The sequence below is a fragment of the Phocoena sinus genome, chromosome 13 (genome assembly GCF_008692025.1).
Source record: "Phocoena sinus isolate mPhoSin1 chromosome 13, mPhoSin1.pri, whole genome shotgun sequence".
Taxonomy (NCBI): domain Eukaryota; kingdom Metazoa; phylum Chordata; class Mammalia; order Artiodactyla; family Phocoenidae; genus Phocoena; species Phocoena sinus.
This window is the reverse complement of record NC_045775.1, coordinates 46,144,932-46,168,370: the sequence shown is the minus strand read 5'-3', so window position 1 is coordinate 46,168,370 and position 23,439 is coordinate 46,144,932. Positions and strand designations below refer to the sequence as shown.

Genomic DNA, 23,439 nt, shown 5'->3' with positions numbered 1-23,439 from the left:
CACCTCCATCCTCCTCCGCGTCAGTGTCCGACTCCTCACTGTCCGCCAGCTTGCTCTCCTGGGTCCCCACAAACTCCCTCGTCCAGATCATCAGGGCCGTGTCGGCACCGCCCACCGTGAGCAGCACAGAGTCATTGTGCAGCCATCTCACGTTGGTGACGTGGGCACTGTGCCCCACGTACCTCTTGAATCTCGCGTGCTGGCCCTGCAAAGCCGGAAAGTGGCGATGACCCCACTGGGAGTCTCATTATTCCTGTTTCTGGACTATTTCATCCCTGTTACTCTCTAGAGTAGTTTCCACTGGATACAAAGGAAACGATTCATGTAAGTAGTAATTTCCCTATATTTTTGTAGAGTGTAAGCTCCACGAGGGCAGGGATTAGCTCTCTTTCTTCCCTAAAGCATTTTCTGCCTCGTAGGTCCTCAGCAGATAGTCTGTGAGGGAATGAATAAAATGCAAGCTACAGAACCTATTTCTGGAAGGAGCCTAAGAAAGTATAAAAAGCTTGTTTTTGCTCCTCTCAAGTATCAAATGTGCATTCTCCATAGGTCTCTAGTGCAAACTCCTGATGGCAAGTCTGGTTGAAATTAGAGATCAGAAATGTCTCCCTGGTCATCCCCCACAGTGGGTTTTATACCACAGCCCAGGCTGTGACAGAAGAGCAAGGGCCTTCTTATGATCCTGGGGCAGCAAGTTAAGGTTTAAAACGAACTCAACAGTTTCTGCCACAGACACTGGAAACAATTCCTAACACTAGAAACACTCAAGTAATTGATGTTAAAACAAAGTAAGCTCAAAGAAAAAGGAAAAAAACAAACAACATCAACCCCCCTCAAAATAAAGACATGAACTGAAAAATCCAATTAATAAACGAGTTGACATGGCACCTTAAAAAACAAAAAACACCAAAAAAACAAAGTAAGCTCCTTTTTAAACAAACGTAACCAAGTAAACGGAACCCAGTTTATCAGTCACTACTGAAAGCTCTTCAGACTGGCACCCAGGTCACACCACCCCAGTGGGGAAGGATGAGGGTAGCTCATCCTTCAGCTGCTCACCCCGGTGCAGTCCTGACAAGCGGTGAGAAGCCCATGCTGGCACCAGAGACCAGCTTCCATTTTTGACACACGAGCCACAGCCTGGCAAAAACAGCTCCAGCAGGAGCCACTGAGAGGGGCAGAGTTTTTCTATCCTCTCAGTGACTCCCAGGGAATACCTTATGCAACGTGGGAAGCTGCATGCACTTTCTGAGGTCACGCGAGGGCCACTGGTGTCTCAGATGAAAACTTTATTCAATCATTGACAAGAGGCTTCCAGACGGTTTTGGACGGGCATGCTGGGAAACCTGAAACCAGCCCAGAGGCGTGGCAGGAGACAGAGGCAGGAGAGTGCGTGACTTTGAAATACTCTTGGTCAAGATCTCTGTGTATTTGGCTGACCCCTAGCTGACAGCAGAGTGGAAGTGCCCACCCCTCAGCAGAGTACTAAGTCTAGAAAGATTAGGGAAGCAAGCAGGCAGGCAGCATTTCTAGGAAGCCCTCCAGAGCCACTATTTGCTAGAGAATAGGCAGAGCAAAGTAAGGATTTCCAAGGGAAACAACTGTGTGACCACGTGAGATCCAGAAGGCATGGAAACAAATAGGACGGTCAGAGTGGCTACAGCCATGTGTCCTGCTGGTCTTCCTCCTGGAAGCGGGAACTGACCCATTTTATCAACTACAAATGTAAGCTGGTCTCTTGAGAAGAGGAGAAAGTGAAAGAGCTTGAGAAATGCCTCTCTATACTCGCACATCTAGACAGGATAGAAGAAACCCAAAAGAAAAATACGAAGTTAAAAATATTCTAAAGTGATCAGAGTTAGGTAGGAGGGCAAAAGAAAGTGCCACACAGGAGAAAAAGAAAGTTCTAAGTCACTGAAGCTGTTTAACAAAGCTGAGGTTCTTTTAGCAGAGATGATTCAAGATTCTCAGAATAGGAAACAAGATCACTGCTCCATAGAACAATAATGGGAATTCACAGTTACTAGAAGGTTCCAGGAAGCTAGCTGCTCCCCCAGGAGCAGGGTGTTTGGTGGTTCCCTGAGGGCCTATGGACGGAGTCTCTAGGAGACCTGGCACAGCAGGTCAGATGAGCTGTCTTTCTGGGTCATCATGCCAAACTATGCATTTTTGTAACACCTATCAGGACTCACTACCACAACCTTCCTCTTCCATTGGGTCATGAAAGAATAGAGAATCTAGAATATGTCTCCAGAGTGCTGGTTGTTAACTGTTTTTAGGTGAGAAATTCCTGAGAATCTGATGAAAGCTATGTACCCTTTCCCCACGTTCACAACATTTTACATATAGTTTCTCTGTCTGTAAAATTTTACAAAGTACAAGATTCTTCTCTGAAGAACCACTCTCTAGAGACTTTGACATTCTGAGAAGGAAACTTAACAACTTGAGGGTGGATTTTAAAAATGTACGGGAATGTAAATTGATACAGCCACTATGGAGAACAGTATGGAGGTTCCTGAAAAAACTACAAATAGAACTACCATACGACCCAGCAATCCCACTACTGGGCACATAACCTGAGAAAACCATAATTCAAAAAGAGTCATGTACCACTATGTTCACCGCAGCTCTATTTATAATAGCCAGGACATGGAAGCAACCTAAGTGTCCATCGACAGATGAATGGATAAAGAAGATGTGGCACATATAATGGAATATTATTCAACCATAAAAAGAAATGAAATTGAGTTATTTGTAGTGAGGTGGCTGGACCTAGAGTCTGTCATATAGAATGAAGTAAATCAGAAAGAGAGAAACAAATACTGTATGCTAACACATATATATGGAATCTAAAAAAAAAAAGAAAAAATGGTGCTGAAGAACCTAGGGTCAGGATAGGAATAAAGACGTAAAAGTAGAGAATGGACTTGAGGACATGGGGAGTGGGAAGGGTGGGCTGGGACAAAGTGAGAGAGTGGCATGGACATATATACACTACCAAATGTAAAATAAATAGCTGGTGGCAAGCAGCTGCATAGCACAGGGAGATCAGCTCGGTGCTTTGTGACCACCTAGAGGGGTGGGATATGGAGGGTGGGAGATGCAAGAAGGAGGAGATATGGGGATATATGTATATGTATAGCTGATCCACTTTGTTATAAAGCAGAGACTAACACACCATTGTAAAGTAATTATACTCCAATAAAGATGTTAAAAAAAATAAAATAAAAAATGTAAATGACATGGTGGTATCTTATCCTCTCTGATAGAGTGAAGGGGAACAGCATTGGAAGGGAAGGGAGGCTATGGAAAGCAATCGGCTAGCTATACGGATGGAGGTAAAGGACAGCATCAGGTTTTCTGGGATGTGGTTGAAGGTACTGGACAAATGGGTGGGCTCTGACAAAGGAGAGTCTATCTTTTTTTTTTTTTTTTTTTTCAGTACACAGGCCTCTCACTGCTGTGGCCTCTCCCGTTGCAGAGCACAGGCTCCGGACGCACAGGCTCAGCGGCCATGGCTCATGGGCCCAGCCGCTCCGCGGCATGTGGGATCTTCCCGGACCGGGGCACAAACCCGTGTCCCCTGCATCAGCAGGTAGACTCTCAACCACTGCGCCACCAGGGAAGCCCAAAGGAGAGTCTGTCTTATGGATGCTGGAAACAATGTGATTATCGGGGGACTAATACTCACACTGAGATTTTAAACTGTAAAACTGCATATATAAGGACTTACGTTTGTCATGGATTGAAAAATGCCTGGAAGAGAGATCTAGTAACTCATAGGAAAGGAGAACAAGGAAAAGGGTTAAGAAGAAGACATGACATTAGACTCTAACAAATGGAACTTGAATTTTGGACAAAGATCTACATGATGATAATACAGTCTCATAGGCATCACCAAGACTTGGTAACATGGTATTCAGTGCTAGAACACTGCAATGGGATGCTGTCTTAGTCTGGTAGGGCTGCCATAAAAAAAATCCACATGTTGGGTGGCTTAAACAACAGCTATTTATTTCTCATGGTTCTGCAGGCTGGGAAGTTTAAGATCAAGGTGCCAGCCAATTTGGCTTCTGGTGTGGGCTCTCCTGCTGGCTTGTGGACCCCTTATATTGAGCACATAGAAAGTTCCTATCTAGCCTTTCCTCAGCATGAGTGTGCATGGGGAGAGGGAGTGAGCTCATTGGTGTCTCTTCTTAAAAGGACACTAATCCTATTGGATCAGGGTCCCACACTTATGACCTCATTTTACCTTAACTATTTCTGTAAATGCCCTCTCTACATATCCAGTCACACTGGATGTTAGGGCTTCAACATATGAACTTTGGCAGGGATGCAAACATTCAGTCCATAACAGAGGATGAAGTGTGGCCAACACACACAGAGCATTGGAGGAGTGACTGTACAGCTAGAAATGTTCATCAGCCTGGGTCCATGAATTTGGGAGGGAAAGAGTGCCAGGAAAATCAGATGGAAAAAAAAAGAAGGAGAGAAGTGATACTATCAAAGTGGTTTATATGCGTTAGTGATTTTCAAATGCTTTTAAATTATGAAACTTTTTCTTCAATCAAATCTTACACAGAACTCAAGAATAAAAAGAGAAACAATCCAATGTAAAATAGTGGACAAAAGATTTGTACAAACACTTCACAAATGACCAATAAGCAAACGAAAAAGTGCTTAGCATGATTAGTCATCAGGAAAATGTAAGTTACAAACACAATAAGATCACACTATCTACTCCTCAGGACAGCTAAATTTTACAAGTCTGACAACACTGAATTATCAACTGGAAATCTCTTACATTTTTGGTGAAAACGTAAAATGATACAATCGTTTTGGAAAAAGATCTGGCAGTTTCTTAAAAAGTTAAACACACATTTTTCCCAATAACCCAGAAATTCCACTCCTATATATTTATTTAAAAGAAAGAAAATATATGTCCATAGAGATTTATCCAAAAATGTTTATAGCAGCTTCATTATAACCAAACATGGGAAAAGCCTGTATTCACCAACAGCTGTGTGGATAAACAAACTTTGCTATATCCACACAATGGAATTCTACTCAGCTAAAAAAGGAAAGGATTATTGTTACACACATGAAGAAATCTCAGAAACATTATCTGAGTGAAAGAAGCCAGAAACAAAATGGTTTCTAATTGATCATCCCATTTATATGAAGTTCTGAAACAGGGAAAACTAATCTATGGTAAAAAACATTGGAATCGTTTTTTTCATCTGAGGGTGGAGTGGGGGTGGGGACTGACCCAGAAGTTAGCATGAGGAAACCTCCTGGGGTGATGATAACATTCTATATCTTGAGAGGTGTTTGGATTATACAGGTGTATATGTTTGTCAAGGCTCATCAAAAGGAACCTTAAAATTGGTGCATCTTGGGGCTTCCCTGGTGGCGCAGTGGTTGGGAGTCCGCCTGCTGATGCAGGGGACACGGGTTCATGCCCCAGTCCAGGAGGATCCCACGTGCCGCGGAGCGGCTGGGCCCATGAGCCATGGCCGCTGGGCCTGTGCGTCCGGAGCCTGTGCTCTGCAACGGGAGAGGCCACAACAGTGAGAGGCCTGCGTACCGCAAAAAAAAAAAAAAAAAAATTTGGTGTATCTCAACTATACATAAATTTTACTTAAAAAATACTAAAAAAATATTGAACCCTAGGTAATATGTGAGTTGAAACAGTTAGGGCTAAGTATCCTGATGTCAACAATTTACTATGAGCCACAGAATCTAAGTGGTGGGTTTCTGGGAGTTCACTGTATCATTCTTTCATCTTACCTGTATGCTTGAAAATTTTCATAACAAAATCTTGGAAAAAATCTTACACAGAAGCTCAATGTACAAAATACAAAAACACAAAGTGACTCTGGTTGGAGCAGGAGTGGGGCCCCAGAGCCCCTACCTTGTTTTCTGGGGTTGTCCCTGAGGAGCCTTCCTGGAGCTCTGGGAGGCGGAAGAACACAGCTTGAAATTACTGCGATAGACAGACAGCCCTCCTGCTCAGGCTGGGGATGTAGATGATGAACTCCTAAGACCAACACTAAATCTAGCTCAGGAGCAAGATGCAGTAGTACCGTGGGGATTTCAGGTATCTAAACACCTGCCCAAACCAAGAGTCCACTAAAACCAGGGTATCACTAACTTCCTGACTTGTCCTGCTAGCAGTCTCGATTCAAAAAATGTAGAAATAGTGAGGAATTGCTACACAGAGCTGAGTTCTTATCAAATAGGAAGGGCTGATAGGTGACAGTAAAGTGATGAGTCATTGGGAGAAGGCTACCAGATGGCTTTGGGATTAGGGATGGACAATGAAGGGAACACTGGACATAATCATAAGTGTCTGTTAGAAAAGGCTACCCAAAATGATAATCTGATGAGATTCTAACAAATGAAGAAGGAAAGAGGAAGGCATCTAAAGAAACCAAAGTGGCTGAAGAGGTAGCTGGAGCAAAAAACCAGGGATGAACACAAAAGTCTTCTACACACAACTTTAGTACCGTTTCAAGAAAGCAAAAGTCAAAAACTAAGACAACTGAAAAGGATTTTGAAGATGTAAACCCACGCACATATGGTCACCTTATCTTTGATAAAGGAGGCAAGAATATACAATGGAGAAAAGACAGCCTCTTCAATAAGTGGTGCTGGGAAAACTGGACAGCTACATGTGAAAGAATGAAATTAGAACACTTCCTAACACCATACACAGAAATAAACTCAGAATGGATTAAAGACCTAAATGTAATGCCAGACACTATACAACTCGTAGAGGAAAATATAGGCAGAACACTCTATGACATAAATCACAGCAAGATCCTTTTTGACCCACCTCCTAGAGAAATGGAAATAAATATAAACAAATGGGACCTAATGAAACTTCAAAGCTTTTGCACAGCAAAGGAAACCATAAAGAAGATGAAAAGACAACACTCAGAATAGGAGAAAATATTTGCGAATGAAGCAACTAACAAAGGATTAATCTCCAAAATATATAAGCAGCGCATGCAGCTCAATATCAAAAAAAAACAATCAACCCAATGCAAACATGGGCAGACCTAAATAGACATTTCTCCAAAGAAGATATACAGATTGCCAAAAAACACATGAGAGGATGCTCAACATCACTAATCATTAGAGAAATGCAAATCAAAACTACAATGAGGTATCACCTCACACCAGTCAGAATGGCCATCATCAAAAAATCTACGAACAATAAATGCTGGAGAGGGTGGGGAGAAAGGGAACCCTTTTGCACTGTTGGTGGGAATGTAAATTGATACAGCCACTATGGAGAACAGTATGGAGTTTCCTTAAAAAACTAAAAACAGAATTACCATATGACCCAGCAATCCCACTACTGGGCATATACCCTGAGAAAATCATAATTCGAAAAGAGACATGTACCACAATGTTCACTGCAGCACTATTTACAATAGCCAGGACATGGAAGCAACCTAAGTGTCCATTGACAGATGAATGGATAAAGAAGATGTGGCACATATATACAATGAAATATTACTCAGCCATAAAAAGAAACGAAATTGAGTTATTTGTAGTGAGGTGGATGGACCTAGAGTCTATCATACAGAGTGAAGTAGGTCAGAAAGAGAAAAACAAATACCGTATGCTAACACATATATATGGAATCTAAGAAAAAAAGTGGTTCTGATGAATTTAGGGGCAGGACAGGAATAAAGACGCAGACGTAGAAAATGGACTTGAGGACATGGGGAGGGGGAAGGGTAAGCTGGGACGAAGTGAGAGAGTAGTGTTGACATATATACACTACCAAATGTAAAACAGATAGCTAGTGGGAAGCAGCTGCATAGCACAGGGAGATCAGCTCGGTGCTTTGTGACCACCTAGAGGGGTGGGATGGGTGGGGGAGATGCAAGAGGGAGGGGATATGAGGATATATGTATATATATAGCTGATTCACTTTGTTATACAGCAGAAACTAACACAACATTGTAAAGCAATTATACTTCAATGAAGATGTTAAAAAATTATTTTAAAAATATAAAGTGAACTATTGGAAATACAAAAAAAAAAGGATGTACTTAGGGCTAGAAGAAAAAGAGAGAAAAGTTAGGAACACTTCTTACATCAGATGGTTTAATATGAACAGAAAGCATGTTTAGCATTTAATGATTCCTCTATTAAAGGGAACGCTCTTCAAACCAGAAAGGGCCAAAGAGAGCTCCTGCCCTTGAGTACAGACACGTTTAAATGTGACCATTGAAATAAGGTAATAGCTGAGAGTTTAGAAACCAGGAGAGGCTGCATCCAAAAAAATAGGTTCCTGTATCCAAAAGGGAAAACAAGTAGACTCTGGCAAATACTGATTCATGAGTTGATGCAATCCCTGGAAAATTCTAGGGTGAATTATTACACACAAGGTTGATAAGCACTTGGAAAAGGAAGGAATGATGACTAGGCAGCAACAGGGGTTCACTGTGAACTAACTCCTTATCTTTTATTGGTTGGTTTATTAGGAGAGATTAGGGATACCAGCAACACAATCTGGCTTTCAGCAGGACATCTAAGCTTTAATGATGTCTTGCTGGATTAGAGACAGGAATGTGATCTCCATGAGGACATGGTCAGACAGATTTAAATGTCTGTTACTGATACGTGTGCATTAATGAATAGAATGCCAAAATGAATGGGGGCTCTTGGTGGTGGTGGTGTTTAGTTCTGTCTTTTTCTTTCCATGATTTGGAACTCACACTTGTGAAATCAGAGGATGCTGGAAGGGAAAGCAAATACTTTGAAAAGGTATTTCAAAGATGTTGACAGGCTGGAACTAGGGAAAATAAATAAGATATATCTTATTTGGTACAAATAAGTTCTGTACTTACTCAGATTTTAGAAAATCAATTGCATTAGTCCAAGATAGGGGATAACCTTAACATTTGGGAGAATAACATCTACGATTCAGTTGTGTGGTATGGCAGCCAAAAGAGTTGATGCCATCTTAAGTTTGTTTTAATGCAAAAATAAAATCAAAACAAGAAGATGAGTCCTACTGTACCCTGAGCTGGTCAGATTGCATCTGAATCACCAAATTTGGTTTTATTTTTTTTAATTTTTATTTTATATTGGTGTATAGTTGATTAACTACGTTGTGCTACTTTCAGGTGTACAGCCACTATGGAGGTTCCTTAAGAAATTAAAAATAGAGCTACCATATGATCTAGCAATCCTACTCCTGGGCATATATACAGAGAAAAACATGGTTTGAAAGGATACATGCACCTCAATGTTCATTGCAGTGCTGTTTACAATAGCCGGGACATGGAAGCAACCTAAGTGTCCACTGACAGATGAGTGGGTAAAGAAGATGTGGCACATGTATACAATGGAATATTATTCAGCCATTAAGAAGAATGAAATACTGCCATTTGCAGCAACCTCGATGGACCTGAATTTGGTTTTAGATGAGATGGTTTAAAATGGAATTGAAATGGGTAAGGGAGATGAAGAGTCACAAACTTCCAGTTACAAAATAAATGAGTCAGGGGGATGAAACGTACAGAGTGGGGAATATAGTCAATAATAATGTAATATCTGAACAAACACAGTGTTTTAGGTCAATTATACTTCAAAACAAACAAATAAACAAACTCATGGAAAAAGAGATCACATTTGTAGTTACCAGAGGTGAGAGGTGTGTGTGTGGGGACTGGATGAAGGCAGTCAGTAGGTACAAACTTCCAGTTATAAGATAAATAAGTACTAGGGATATAATGCTACAACATGATGACTATAGCTAACTCTGCTGTATGATATAATGAAAGTTGTTAAGAAAGTAAATCCTAAGAGTTCTCATCACAAGGAAAAAAAATTTTTTTTCTTTTTCTGTTGTTTTGTATCAGTATTAAATGATAGATGTTCACTAAACTTATCGTGATAATCATTTCATGAGGTGTATACGACAAATCATTATGCTGTACACCTTAAACTTACACAGTGTTATATGTCAGTTATATCTCAATAAAACTGAAAGAAGAAGAAACAGAAAAAATTTGTCAAGGGACTTGATAAAATGGATTATGCTTAGAGGGAGGAGGGAGCTAGACACCATGTCACTCGGGAAGTGGCTGAAGGACTTGGAGATGTTTAGGCTGGAGAAAAGGCTGTCAGAAGACTGGACTCATTCAACAATGATTCAGAAGGCAGAACTTTGGCTAAAGGAAAAAATTCAGCTCAATATAGAGCAAAGCATTTTAACAATGGAGCAATTTACAAATGAATTGGGCTGCTTTGTGTGGTAGTAAGTTCTTCATCTCTAGAAGGATGCTGCTAGTAAAGACACCAGTCCAAGATGTAGAGAAAAATCTTACTTGGCAGTTTGTGAGATGCTGGATTTGATGTCCACTGACGGCCTTTCAAGGAGGAATTCTACTCCACGAGACTCTGACTCGAACTAGTAAACATAATGTCACAAAGCTTTCTATACAGCGTAAATAACCATGATACTGTAGATTAACTATTGATTGCTTATTCCTTCAATATTTAAAAATCCACTTAGATACAATAGATAGATTTGGGGTTATTAATGAGACTGAGCAAGTATATATAATAAACATGCAATATTACCTTCACAGGATATGAAAAAAGCTTAACAAAACCAAAATCATCTCCTGTGGCTAAGAGGGAATGGTCTTTGGTGAGACTGGCAGCATTCACATCAGTCACATCACTGTGCACTGGCCAGATGCCCTCACAGGTGGGCCCCAGAACACAGGTCCAAGCGTCCCACTCTATCTTCTCAATCTTGAAAAGAAGGAAGGAAAATTAATATATTTTCGTAAAACCTAGAGATCTTTTTGTTTTATTTAAAAGAAACAAATGAAGGCTGAATAGTTCTAAATTATGACTTTGCCAACACCAGGCATTTGTTGTATGCTGCGGTGCCTAAGTTCTCAGCTGCATTTTTAAAGTGGTATATGCATTGTCTCAGTAACACTGTAGTCAAACCTCCATATATGTTCCCCTAGATAAAGTGAACATGTTGGAATTATGGACACCTGACAATACCAAAGGTTTTTAGTTCCTACCTAGACATTTATCATTGTATATGCCATAAGCTAGATCAGGGTTTCTCAGCATCGGCCCTATTGACATTTTAGGAGGGATAATTCTTCATTGTCAGGGGCTGTCCTTTTTAGCAGCATCCCTGTCCTCTACCTACTGGATGCCAGTAGCACCACCTCCCCAGGTTGTCCCCAGACATTGTCAAATATCCCTGGGAGAGGGGGCAAATTGATCCCAATTGAGAACCACTGAGCTAGACTGATCGATGGGGCTGATCATTTAGCAAATTATTTCAAAAAGTCACAGGACACAACTTTTTAAAGGACTGCTTCCTTGGAGGAAAGAGTAATAAGATTCTGCAGTAATAAGATTCTTAATATTCTTTATGCTCTAGAGAGACCATCTTAAAAACTGGAAGAGCTGTTCATATTGTATTGCCACGAATATACATTTTATCCTTTAACACTGTTTTGTCTGAAATTCCCAAACAGAAGATTTGCAATTCATGTAGGTTAAATTCTGATAAAATTGAGGATTTTCTTTCCTTTTTTAAAAAAGAAAACAGTAACAGTAACACTTTGTTATTAGACTTTCCTGGGGGATTTGATCTCATTTACTTTCATTCAAGATCTGCTAGTATACCTTAACATTACAGTTTCTTTACATAAGCACTTTAAAGCACTGTTTAAAAGGGTATAAAAACTCATTAGAAAACTGTAGCTAAAACTAAAGGCCAGATTGCTCTCTCTGGATCTGGAAACTGCTTCCTGGTGCACATTGTTAACGCACCTCGCCTCCATTTCTGTTGTTTTCTGCTTGGTACCACTGCCTAGAAGGGAAATGACAAGATAAAGATGCAGCCAGGATTTTAGTCACAACGTGGGGAGGTGCTATACATATTTTGGCCACTCAAATTTCTCCTCATTTAATATTCTGTGTTTCTTCCGGACGCATGCAGAATTGGAACCAAAAAGCTGCGGTTCACCCAGTGACTTGGGGTGCCTGAGGCAGGGTCACAGACTTAGGTGACGAGAAGTGGTTCCCCAACAATTACCTCAGTTTTCTGAGGTGCAAGTGGAATCTCCCCAACTCCTTATGACATCTTCAACTGACCGTCACAGGAAAAGAAGCAGGGAACCTCCCCTCTAGTTCTAGAAACGGGCTTTCTGGCCACTGACTCCCTTACAGATACGAGATTCCATTTCTGACAACTTCCTTGTCCATCCCCAATGCCACCTCTCTGGGTGGCACCTTTCCTGGCCTCATTATATAGGGAGGAATGGGCAGTGAGCTGGCATTGCTCATCCTACAGTCACCCTGACAGAACACCCTTGGCCAGATCTGGACAATGTGTTCTCCAGGGGAAGCTACAGAAATCACATTTAAAATGGAGCATTAGGAGTGATCCCTGTAACTATACTCAATATCCTGTGATAAACCATAATTGAAAAGAATATGAAAAAAATGTATATATATGTATAACTGGGTCACTTTGCTGTATGTACAGCAGAAATGAACACAACATTGGGAATCAATTATACTTCAATAAAATAAATTGAAAAAAAAAAAAAAAAGAATGATCCCTGTAACTGACAAAACCCAAAAGGGGTAAATAAACTTGTTAAAAACCCTGGACTTTAGATGGCAGAAGAGTCCTCCAGGGGTGTCTTCCACAGCACCTTGCCCCAGGCAGGTACGTCATTATCATCATCATTTTGCAGAGGAGGTGACTGGAGCCCACAGAGAGGTTAGTCACTTAAATCCCAGCCTGCTTGGCAAGCAGAGGGAAAGTCGAGCTCCAGAGACTTGGGCTGCTAGTATAGAGCCAGCTTATCTGCACCATGCTGCATCAGATGAATATAAATTGGACATTTTAATATTTGGCATAGTGAACAATTTGCTGGGTAGACTTTGTGTTAGTTTCACCATGACTGTTGCTTAAAAAAAAAAAAAATCTTCTTTGAAAAGGAGATTTTCAAAATCCTTCATACTTAATTGAAGAGCCTGACAATACTGGTAAGTAAAATGACGAGCTACCTCTTTGGAGCTCTTAGTAATGCCAATAACCAGGGTGGCCAGGCTGAGGAGACATTAGCTGGAGGGACTCCCCAACCAACAGCACCAGAGATCAGCCTCTGGAACAATAACTGTACACTGCAGAGGGACAAATTAACTCTTCAGAGCCAGAGCCTGGCACTTCAGGAAGACTTAACATAAATTTCCCTTTGGTAGGTTTTTTTTTTAACATAATAATTGCTCATCTGTCCCAAGTTGGCCTCATCCTCAATGTCCGATTGCATCTTATTTTATCAGTAGAATACTTATTTGGGGCACTAGAACAGGTGAAGTGATGTAAAATGATGCTGCGTTGTCTAGGCTGTGAAGTCACACGCAGACCCCTCTAGGCTAGGATCACAGCTCCAAGGTCCTTTTACTTTCTTGGAGCCTTAATTTCCCTGTCTGTAAAATGAGACTGATACGTTATCAGGCGAGGCTGCTGTGAGGATTGGATTATAGGTATATGAAGTGCCCGGCACATTCCACAGATGTTCAGTGAAGGAATGACTTAACTTAAAATATCCCTTACTCAAGGCTATTAAAGTTTCCCCATATAAAATAAGTTAAAATGAAGACTGATCAAAGATAAATAAACTGGAGTTGGAGAGTGAGATCAATCGATCCATTAACAGTTTCCATTAATACAATGCCATCACCCATAACAACTTGGGTTTCTTATGTACTGCACATATATTTCCTTTAGAAACAATGAAAATATTATGAATGGACATGAGTCCAGATGTCTCTGGGAGTACATTAGAATACCGGGATTGTTTATATTACTGGCTAACTGAAGCTAGAGAGAGGAAGACGCCTGTCCCTCAGTGGCATACCCTTGACCCTTTTTCCTCTAAGGAAGCAATATTTCCTTTTCTTTCATCGAAGGTTACATAGCGAAAAAATGAGAGCGATTGTCTCCTGGGACTAAAAGGATGACCTTAGTGCTAGTCAGGCAATGACTCTTTGGCCATCAGGGTTCACTACATGGAAGCACTGTGCAGGCTGAAAGACAAAAGCAGCAAGCCTTTAGGAAGAGCTTTTAGGAAGGTGTTAGTTCATGGATTCAAAAATTTTATCTAGGCTTTGACTTCAGCAATTAAAAAATGGTGTATGTGGCTAAGAGCACGAGGAAAATATAGAAAAAGGGAACAGTTTGCTACATTAGGATGGTCAGGTTGTGGAATGTTTTGTTTTGAAAAATAATTTCTCTTGTTGTAGAAGGTATTTTTACTATTACAAACAGTAACCATTGAGAAAGCACGTTTCAAAACTTTACGTTCATAAAAAGATTTGCATAAAATGACAGGACATGTAGAATGGGAAAGTAATATGTAGCATCCAAATTGTTAGCTCAGTCATTGTCTTCTGGCAGAGAAAAATTAAGCAGAATGCTAACTATGCATTGCTACGTTTGTGGTATAGTAAATCCATATGTCCTCAGAAAGTAGGAAACCAGGCTAAGCAGGCAGATTTAAGAAATGGTCAAGCTTAAAGATACACAAACTATAACTGATATTAGTGAATAATAATTGATAGGTTTTGTTAAAAGGCACATACTAAATTTTCATGAAATACTTTTTAAAAAGCTTTGTGTCTGACTGTTACCTCTGAAGGTCTTATTATATGCCGTTTGCCTCTTGGAGCTTCAAAAAAGAGTTGTTCTTTGGCACCTGAATTAACTTGCAGTAATTTCCCTGTTATGATAGAATAAAGTAGGAAGACAATTAAACTCTGCATTTATCTTTTTGTTATAAAGTGATGAGCATGATTGCAACTATTCTGATTCATTTTAATCAACGTCTCATAAACTGAGTAAATATATGTTGAATGATCCAGAAGTGCATGTAAAGACAATTACATGGCAAGGTACAAACTCCAAAGCTATGATTTTTAAAAATATGAACCTCATAAAATCTGACCTTGAACATCCTTCAAAACTAGAAGAATCAAGCTTGCTGTGTTTTCCTCTGTTGCATTGAAAATAGCTATTTTTCCAAAGCCTGACAAAAATTTTTTTTTTTGCTCTTTTCCCCTGTTGCCTCCTAGCACAGAAATGTAGTAAAAGCAAACTGCTTTGGCAAGAATTATGGCACTGGAAGCAAGAACCTCGTAAGCGTTTGTGCTTACTAGGATATAAATTCTAAATTTGCCCTTTAACATTTAGAAACAGGAAGACAAGGACACATAAAACAAACTGTAAATGCTTATTCCATTTCCCCCTTCCTTTTTTACTTGAAAATTTATAAAGAAATCCGAGACTTTCCCCAAAACAAAATGTTGAGCAAAAATAGTCTTTCGGTCTGATGTAAATTTTAAATCTTGGACTCATTTTGATTAATGTTGAAAAAGATTAGATTTCTTAATTCTCCTCCTATCATATCAATGATCCTTTATGGCTTGAAAATTTAAATGACTCTAAAGATCTACTTTCTAGTATTTTTTCAGCATGTTTTAAATGATGGGAAATCTCAAACATATATGGAAGTAATAGTATAAAGAAGCCCTATGGGGCCAATGTCCAGCCTCGATGGTTATTAGCACATGGCTGGCCCTGCTGCAGGAACCTCCTCATTCCCTCACCCCAGATTACTTTGAAGAAAACGTCAGATATCCTAACATTTCATCTGCAAATAATTCAGTGTACATATGCACACTAACGTTTCCTACTCTCTCTCTTTCTTGCATAACTATTTATATCTAGTAGCCTTGAAATGTCCTTCGTGGTAAAAATAATAGCAAAATAAGAACTCCGTGTTACATCATGTTCTTTAAAGTTTAAGTGGGTACCACCTAGGTCTGAAATCTAGTTTGGCTAAACTTCAGGAGTTGCAGGTCTGTTTCTAAATGACTAATTAAAAACAAGGTTCTCTCATTTCCTAAATGAAACCTGGATCATTTCCAGTTTGCTGAGTTATAAAATAGTGATTAGGGGGTTTGCTTTGGCTGTGAGGAGCAAGTAAATTCGAAAACGTTTTCTCTGAAATGGGCCCGTCTTCCGGACTTTATGGCTCAACATACACAAATCAGAAAAGAAAAAAGGGAGTTAAATCAGCTTTGGCTATTTAGCATTATATGAAAATGAGTAATCAATATTTTTCCAATGAACCAGATATATCTGCAAAGTATACTTTTAGAATTCTCAAGAGTGACTGCAAATAACAAAGGAAGTGGGAAAAGGATTAAAAGATTCAATGAAAACATTCTTTGAATATAGATAATTTTAGATATTTTTGGCCATGATATCGATACTAAGAGAACTCAAAGGATTGTAGCTCTCGGATAATCCTAACAACTCACTTTACACCACAGTTTCAAAGATCATACTTTACTTTAAAAACAACCCCAAAACTATAAAAATAGCTCAGTGTTTTCTGACTGCAGGAATGTTTACAAAACCACTTCTGCAAGCACCAGAAATGCTTTGCAGCTCCACAGACACCTATGGGTACCTACCAAGCCCACACCCTTCCCTGAGAACTGCCCTCCACCGTGGGCTGGGCCCCTGGGGTCTTGTCTGCACTCTGGAGGTGGACGTTGACCCAGGAGCGACCAGGCTGGAGACTGGGCTAGACAGTCAAATTCTCTCTCCTGGGAAACTGGAATCTTAGACTGAATCAGTGGGTGCCTTGCTGGGAGGAGATGTAGCCTTTGGGACTGGGGGTGGCATTTGGGGGCAACAGAAAGTGGGTCTTGTGCAAATGAATTAGGGAAAGCCGGCCTGTGCAGAGAGAGGGGCCACAAGCGGGCACCAGACCCAGGAGAGCAGTGGACACTGAGATGGGCTGCCTCAGAGCAGGAGAGGAGGAGAGAGGAGCTCCCTGGCTGGGTTCTAGGCATTTTCTGATTCATTCCTAAAGCCAGTTCTTGGGAGATGTGGCTTCCTGCTCTTGGATTCTACGAAATATCCCTATCTTTCCAATAAAGTCATTCTTTATTCTTATTTTTAAATTTAAGCTGGCTTGAGTGGGTTTCTGAAATCAAGGATATGAAGAAATTTTTAAAAAATCAATTATTCTTGTGTTAGGAAGGTAGAATTATGGGTGTGTTTCCCCCCCCAAATTTTCTTTACTACTGTTATTAAACTGTATTTTTCTTTTTTTTTTTGAAGCACAGAGGAACGATTTAGGTCACCACTCCTTTTTTTCCACTGCCTGCTGCTCTGTAATATATAACCACGGAAATATTCTGAAGACAGGAGCAGAAGCAAAGAGCAAAAAGTATAATTTGCCCCTGAATAACAGTAACCCTATTCTTTTAGAACCCTCACATTTTTATTAACTAGAAATGTCTATTCACACAGAATAAGAGAATTGAGATAGCTGTCCCCATCACTAAGCAGGTACAGTAAATCACACATATTGCAGGTGCCTAGAGCTTTATAATCCAGAGTGATTCATACATGTCACCCCAGTTGCTATAGAATTTACAAGTTAGAACAATTCCAAAATTGGTACTAAATAAACCAAACACATCAGGGCATTTGCAGTGAAAATGGGAACGAGATGTCCTATCATGGCTCAAACTGTTAGTTGGTGAAAGATCTTACAGTCCTAATATTTCTGGAAATGAACTAACAGCAGCGAGAAAATACCCTTCCATGTTTCCTCTCTTTCCATTTATATTTTTTCTTTCTCAGGCATTCTGTGCAGGAGCTTTTATTCAGGGGTAGCTGCTGTTCCTGCAGAAGCCCGATGAGCTTTTCAGTCTTCCTGGGACCTGAGGTTGCCATGGACACGGAAGGCTGCGGAGGCTGGCGGCTGTGCCATTCCCCACCCCTGACGAGCCAGCTGGCTCTGGCAAATGTGTTCACTATTTTTGACAAGATCAAAGGAATGAAACAGATCCCTGCATCTAAGTTCTGCTCCCTTCCCTCTGTAGGCCCTCGAGGCCCTGCTGTGAAAAGCTAGGCTGATCTTGAGGCAGCCTGGCACATGCTGGAGGGTAGGCATTTTAGCAACTGGGAGATCAGAAGCAGAAGAATATCAATATAACACACGTCTCATGGCAACAAAATTGGAGTTAAACCAGGGAAGATTCACGGGTACACTTGCTCTTATTCTCCAGATGGCATAACTCCTCCCTAAAAATCAAAAATATTCTGTTCTCCTCTCAGGCCACAGAAACCATTTGGTCTGATCCTCTTAACTAACTGAAGGGGCCACTTAGGATGAGAGGAAAAGTGGCTTTTTAAAGACCCTGGCCTCCTTACTCTGTCTTTCCTATCGCCCTATGTGCTAGTTGGACCACAGACTCTGGCTTTGGGCAGAATTATGGAAATAGTGAGGTTTGCCTCTCTCCCTGCAAAGTGATGGATCCACACCGAGGACCTTAAAACCGACCTCCGCCCAGGTCCCTCTATGGTGGCAGCCCACCGATCCCCACCAAGGGCTTATTCTTACCATCCGGAGTTAATTCCTCTTTATATCTCTACATCTGATAGAGGGCCTACAACACATTTGAAGAATAAAAAAAATAACCTTCCCCAAATGTAAATACAAGTGCAATGTCCCGTCTCATCGCCATTTAGGATACCTACTATCAAAAACGAAACAAAGCAGAAAATAACAAGTGTTGGTGAGGATGCAGAGAAGTTGAAACCCTTGTGCACTGCTGGTGGGAATGTAAAATGGTGCAGCTGCTGTGGAAGACAGTATGGTGGTTCCTCAAAAAATTAAAAGTGGAATTATCATTTTTTCCAGAAATTTCATTTCTGGGCATATACTCAAAAGAACTGTACACCCTGTTCATAGCAGCATTATTCACAATAGCCAAAAGTTGTAGGCAACACAAGTAACCACCGATGGATGAATGGATAAACAAAATGTGGAAATAGGCAGTCTACCTGAAAAAGAATTCAGAATAATGATAGTAAAGATGATCCAAAATCTTGGAAATAGAACAGACAAAATGCAAGATACATTTAAAAAGGACCTAGAAGAACTAAAGATGAAACAAACAACAATGAACAACACAAAAAATGAAATTAAAAATATTCTAGATGGGATCAATAGCAGAATAACTAAGGCAGAAGAACGGATAAGTGACCTGGAAGATGAAATAGTGCAAATAACTACTGCAGAGCAGAATAAAGAAAAAAGAATGAAAAGAACTGAGGACAGTCTCAGAGACCTCTGGGACAACATTAAATGCACCAACATTCGAATTATAGGGGTTCCAGAAGAAGAAGAGAAAAAGAAAGGGACTGAGAAAATATTTGAAGAGATTATAGTTGAAAATTTCCCTAATATGGGAAAAGAAACAGTTAATCAAGTCCAGGAAGCACAGAGAGTCCCATACAGGATAAATCCAAGGAGAAATACGCCAAGACACATATTAATCAAACTGTCAAAAATTAAATACAAAGAAAACATATTAAAAGCAGCAAGGGAAAAACAGCAAATAACACACAAGGGAATCCCATTAAGGTTAACAGCTGATCTTTCAGCAGAAACTCTGCAAGCCAGAAGGGACTGGCAGGAAATATTTAAAGTGATGAAGGAGAAAAACCTGCAACCAAGATTACTCTACCCAGCAAGGATCTCATTCAGATTTGAAGGAGAAATTAAAACCTTTACAGACAAACAAAAGCTGAGAGAGTTCAGCACCACCAAACCAGCTTTACAACAAATGCTAAAGGAACTTCTCTAGGCAAGAAACACAAGAGAAGGAAAAGACCTACAATAAGGAACCCAAACAATTAAGAAAATGGGAATAGGAACATACATATCGATAATTACCTTAAATGTAAATGGACTAAATGCTCCCACCAAAAGACACAGATTGGCTGAATGGATACAAAAACAAGACCCATATATATGCTGTCTACAAGAAACCCACTTCAGACCTAGAGACACATACAGACTGAAAGTAAGGGGATGGAAAAAGGTATTACATGCAAATGGAAACCAAAAGAAAGCTGGAGTAGCAATTCTCATATCAGACAAAATAGACTTTAAAATAAAGACTATTAGAAGAGACAAAGAAGGACACTACATAATGATCAAGGGATCAATCCAAGAAGAAGATATAACAATTGTAAGTATTTATGCACCCAACATAGGAGCACCTCAATACCTAAGGTAAATACTAACAGCCATAAAAAGGGGAAATCGACAGTAACACATTCATAGTAGGGGACTTTAACATCCCACTTTCACCAATGGACAGATCATCCAAAATGAAAATAAATAAGGAAACACAAGCTTTAAATGATACATTAAACAAGATGGACTTAATTGATATTTATAGGACACTCCATCCAAAAACAACAGAATACACATTTTTCTCAAGTGCTCATGGAACATTCTCCAGGATAGATCATATCTTGGGTCACAAATCAAGCCTTGGTAAATTTAAGAAAACTGAAATTGTATCAAGTATCTTTTCCGACCACAACGCTATGAGACTAGATATTAATTACAGGAAAAGACCTGTAAAAAATACAAACACATGGAGGCTAAACAATACATTACTTAATAATGAAGTGATCACTGAAGAAATCAAAGAGGAAATAAAAAAATACCTAGAAACAAATGACAATGGAAACACGACGACCCAAAACCTATGGGATGCAGCAAAAGCAGTTCTAAGAGGGAAGTTTATAGCAATACAAGCCTACCTTAAGAAACAGGAAACATCTCGAATAAACAACCTAACCTTGCACCTAAAGCAATTAGAGAAAGAAGAACAAAAAAAACCCCAAAGTTAGCAGAAGGAAAGAAATCATAAAGATCAGAAATAAATGAAAAAGAAATGAAGGAAACAATAGCAAAGATCAATAAAACTAAAAGTTGGTTCTTTGAGAAGATAAAATTGATAAACCATTAGCCAGACTCATCAATAAAAAAAGGGAGAGGACTCAAATCAATAGAATTAGAAATGAAAAAGGAGAAGCAACAACTGACACTGCAGAAATACAAAAGATCAACCAACTCTATGCCAATAAAATGGACAGCCTGGAAGAAATGGACAAATTCTTAGAAATGCACAACCTGCCAAGACTGAATCAGGAAGAAATAGAAAATATGAACAGACCAATCACAAGCACTGAAATTGAGACTGTGATTAAAAATCTTCCAACAAACAAAAGCCCAGGACCAGATGGCTTCACAGGCTACTTCTATCAAACATTTAGAGAAGAGCTAACACCTACCCTTCTCAAACTCTTCCAAAATATAGCAGAGGGAGGAACACTCTCAAACTCATTCTATGAGGCCACCATCACCTTGATACCAAAACCAGACAAGGATGTCACAAAGAAAGAAAACTACAGGCCAATATCACTGATGATCATAGATGGAAAAATCCTCAACAAAATGCTAGCAAACAGAATCCAACAGCACATTAAAAGGATCATACACCATGATCAAGTGGGGTTTATTCCAGGAATGCAAGGATTCTTCAATATATGCAAATCAATCAATGTGATACACCATATTAACAAATTGAAGGAGAAAAACCATATGATCATCTCAATAGATGCAGAGAAAGCTTTCGACAAAATTCAACACCCATTTATAATAAAAACCCTGCAGAAAGCAGGCATAGAGGGAACTTTCCTCAACATAATAAAGGCCACATATGACAAACCCACAGCCAACATCATCCTCAATGGTGAAAAACTGAAAGCATTTCCACTAAGATCAGGAACAAGACAAGGTTGCCCACTCTCACCACTCTTATTCAACATAGTTTTGGAAGTTTTAGCCACAGCAATCAGAGAAGAATAGGAAATAAAAGGAATCCAAATCGGAGAAGAAGAAGTAAAGCTGTCACTGTTTGCAGATGACATGATACTACACATAGAGAATCCTAAAGATGCTACCAGAAAACTACTAGAGCTAATCAATGAATTTGGTAAAGTAGCAGGATACAGAATTAATGCACAGAAATCTCTGGCATTCCTATACACTAATGATGAAAAATCTGAAAGTGAAATCAAGAAAACACTCCCATTTACCATTGCAACAAAAAGAATAAAATATCTAAGAATAGACCTACCTAAGGAGACAAAAGACTTGTATGCAGAAAATTATAAGACACTGATGAAAGAAATTAAAGATGATACAAATAGATGGAGAGATATACCATACTCTTGGATTGGAAGAATCAACATTGTGAAAATGACTCTACTACCCAAAGGACTCTACAGATTCAATGCAATCCCTATCAAACTACCAGTGGCATTTTTCACAGAACTAGAACAAAAAATTTCACAATTTGTATGGAAACACAAAAGACCCCGAATAGCCAAAGCAATCTTGAGAACGAAAAACGGAGCTGGAGGAATCAGGCTCCCTGACTTCAGACTATACTTCTAAGCTACAGTAATCAAGACAGTAGGGTATTGACACAAAAACAGAAAGATAGATCAATGGAACAGGATAGAAAGCCCAGAAATAAGTCCACGCACATATGGTCACCTTATCTTTAATAAAGGAGGCAGGAATGTACAGTGGAGAAAGGAGGGCCTCTTCAGTAAGTGGTGCTGGGAAAACTGGACAGGTACATGGAGAAGTATGAGATTAGATCACTCCCTAACACCATACACAAAAATAAGCTCAAAATGGATTAAAGACCTAAATGTAAGGACAGAAACTATCAAACTCTTAGAGGAGAACATAGGCAGAACACTCTATGACATAAATCACAGCAAGATCCTTTTTGACCCACCTCCTAGAGAAATGGAAATAAAAACAAAAATAAACAAATGGGACCTAAAGAAACTTCAAAGCTTTTGCACAGCAAAGGAAACCATAAACAAGACCAAAAGACAACCCTCAGAATGGGAGAAAATATTTGCAAATGAAGCAAATGACAAAGGATTAATCTCCAAAATTTACAAGCAGCTCATGCAGCTCAATAACAAAAAAACAAACAACCCAATCCAAAAATGGGCAGAAGACCTAAACAGACATTTCTCCAAAGAAGATATACAGACTGCCAACAAACACATCAAAGAATGCTCTACATCATTAATCATTAGAGAAATGCAAATCAAAACCACAATAAGGTATCATCTCACACCAGTCAGAACGGCCATCATCAAAAAATCTGGAAATAATAAATGCTCGAGAGGGTGTGGAGAAAAGGGAACACTCTTGCACTGTTGGTGGGAATGTGAATTGGTACAGCCACTCTGGAGAACAGTATGGAGGTTCCTGAAAAAACTACAAATAGAACTACCATATGACCCAGCAATCCCACTACTGGGCATATACCCTGAGAAAACCATAATTCAAAAAGAGTCATGTACCACAATGTTCGTTGCAGCTCTATTTACAATAGCCTGGGGATGGAAGCAACCTAAGTGTCCATAATCAGATGAATGGA

The 23,439-nt window shown here is 39.7% G+C and overlaps 1 protein-coding gene across 1 annotated transcript in view; it reads right to left on the bottom strand.

The window, feature by feature from the left end:
- Nucleotides 1-23,439, bottom strand: part of EML6 (EMAP like 6) — a 355,810-nt gene that overhangs the window by 82,178 nt on the left and 250,193 nt on the right. The window contains exons 24-26 of the mRNA XM_032652246.1: nt 14,713-14,801; nt 10,612-10,788; nt 4-205 (exon numbers count right to left, since the gene is read on the bottom strand). Coding sequence (XP_032508137.1) covers nt 4-205; nt 10,612-10,788; nt 14,713-14,801 — 468 coding nt within the window. The remainder of the gene's footprint in view (nt 1-3; nt 206-10,611; nt 10,789-14,712; nt 14,802-23,439) is intronic.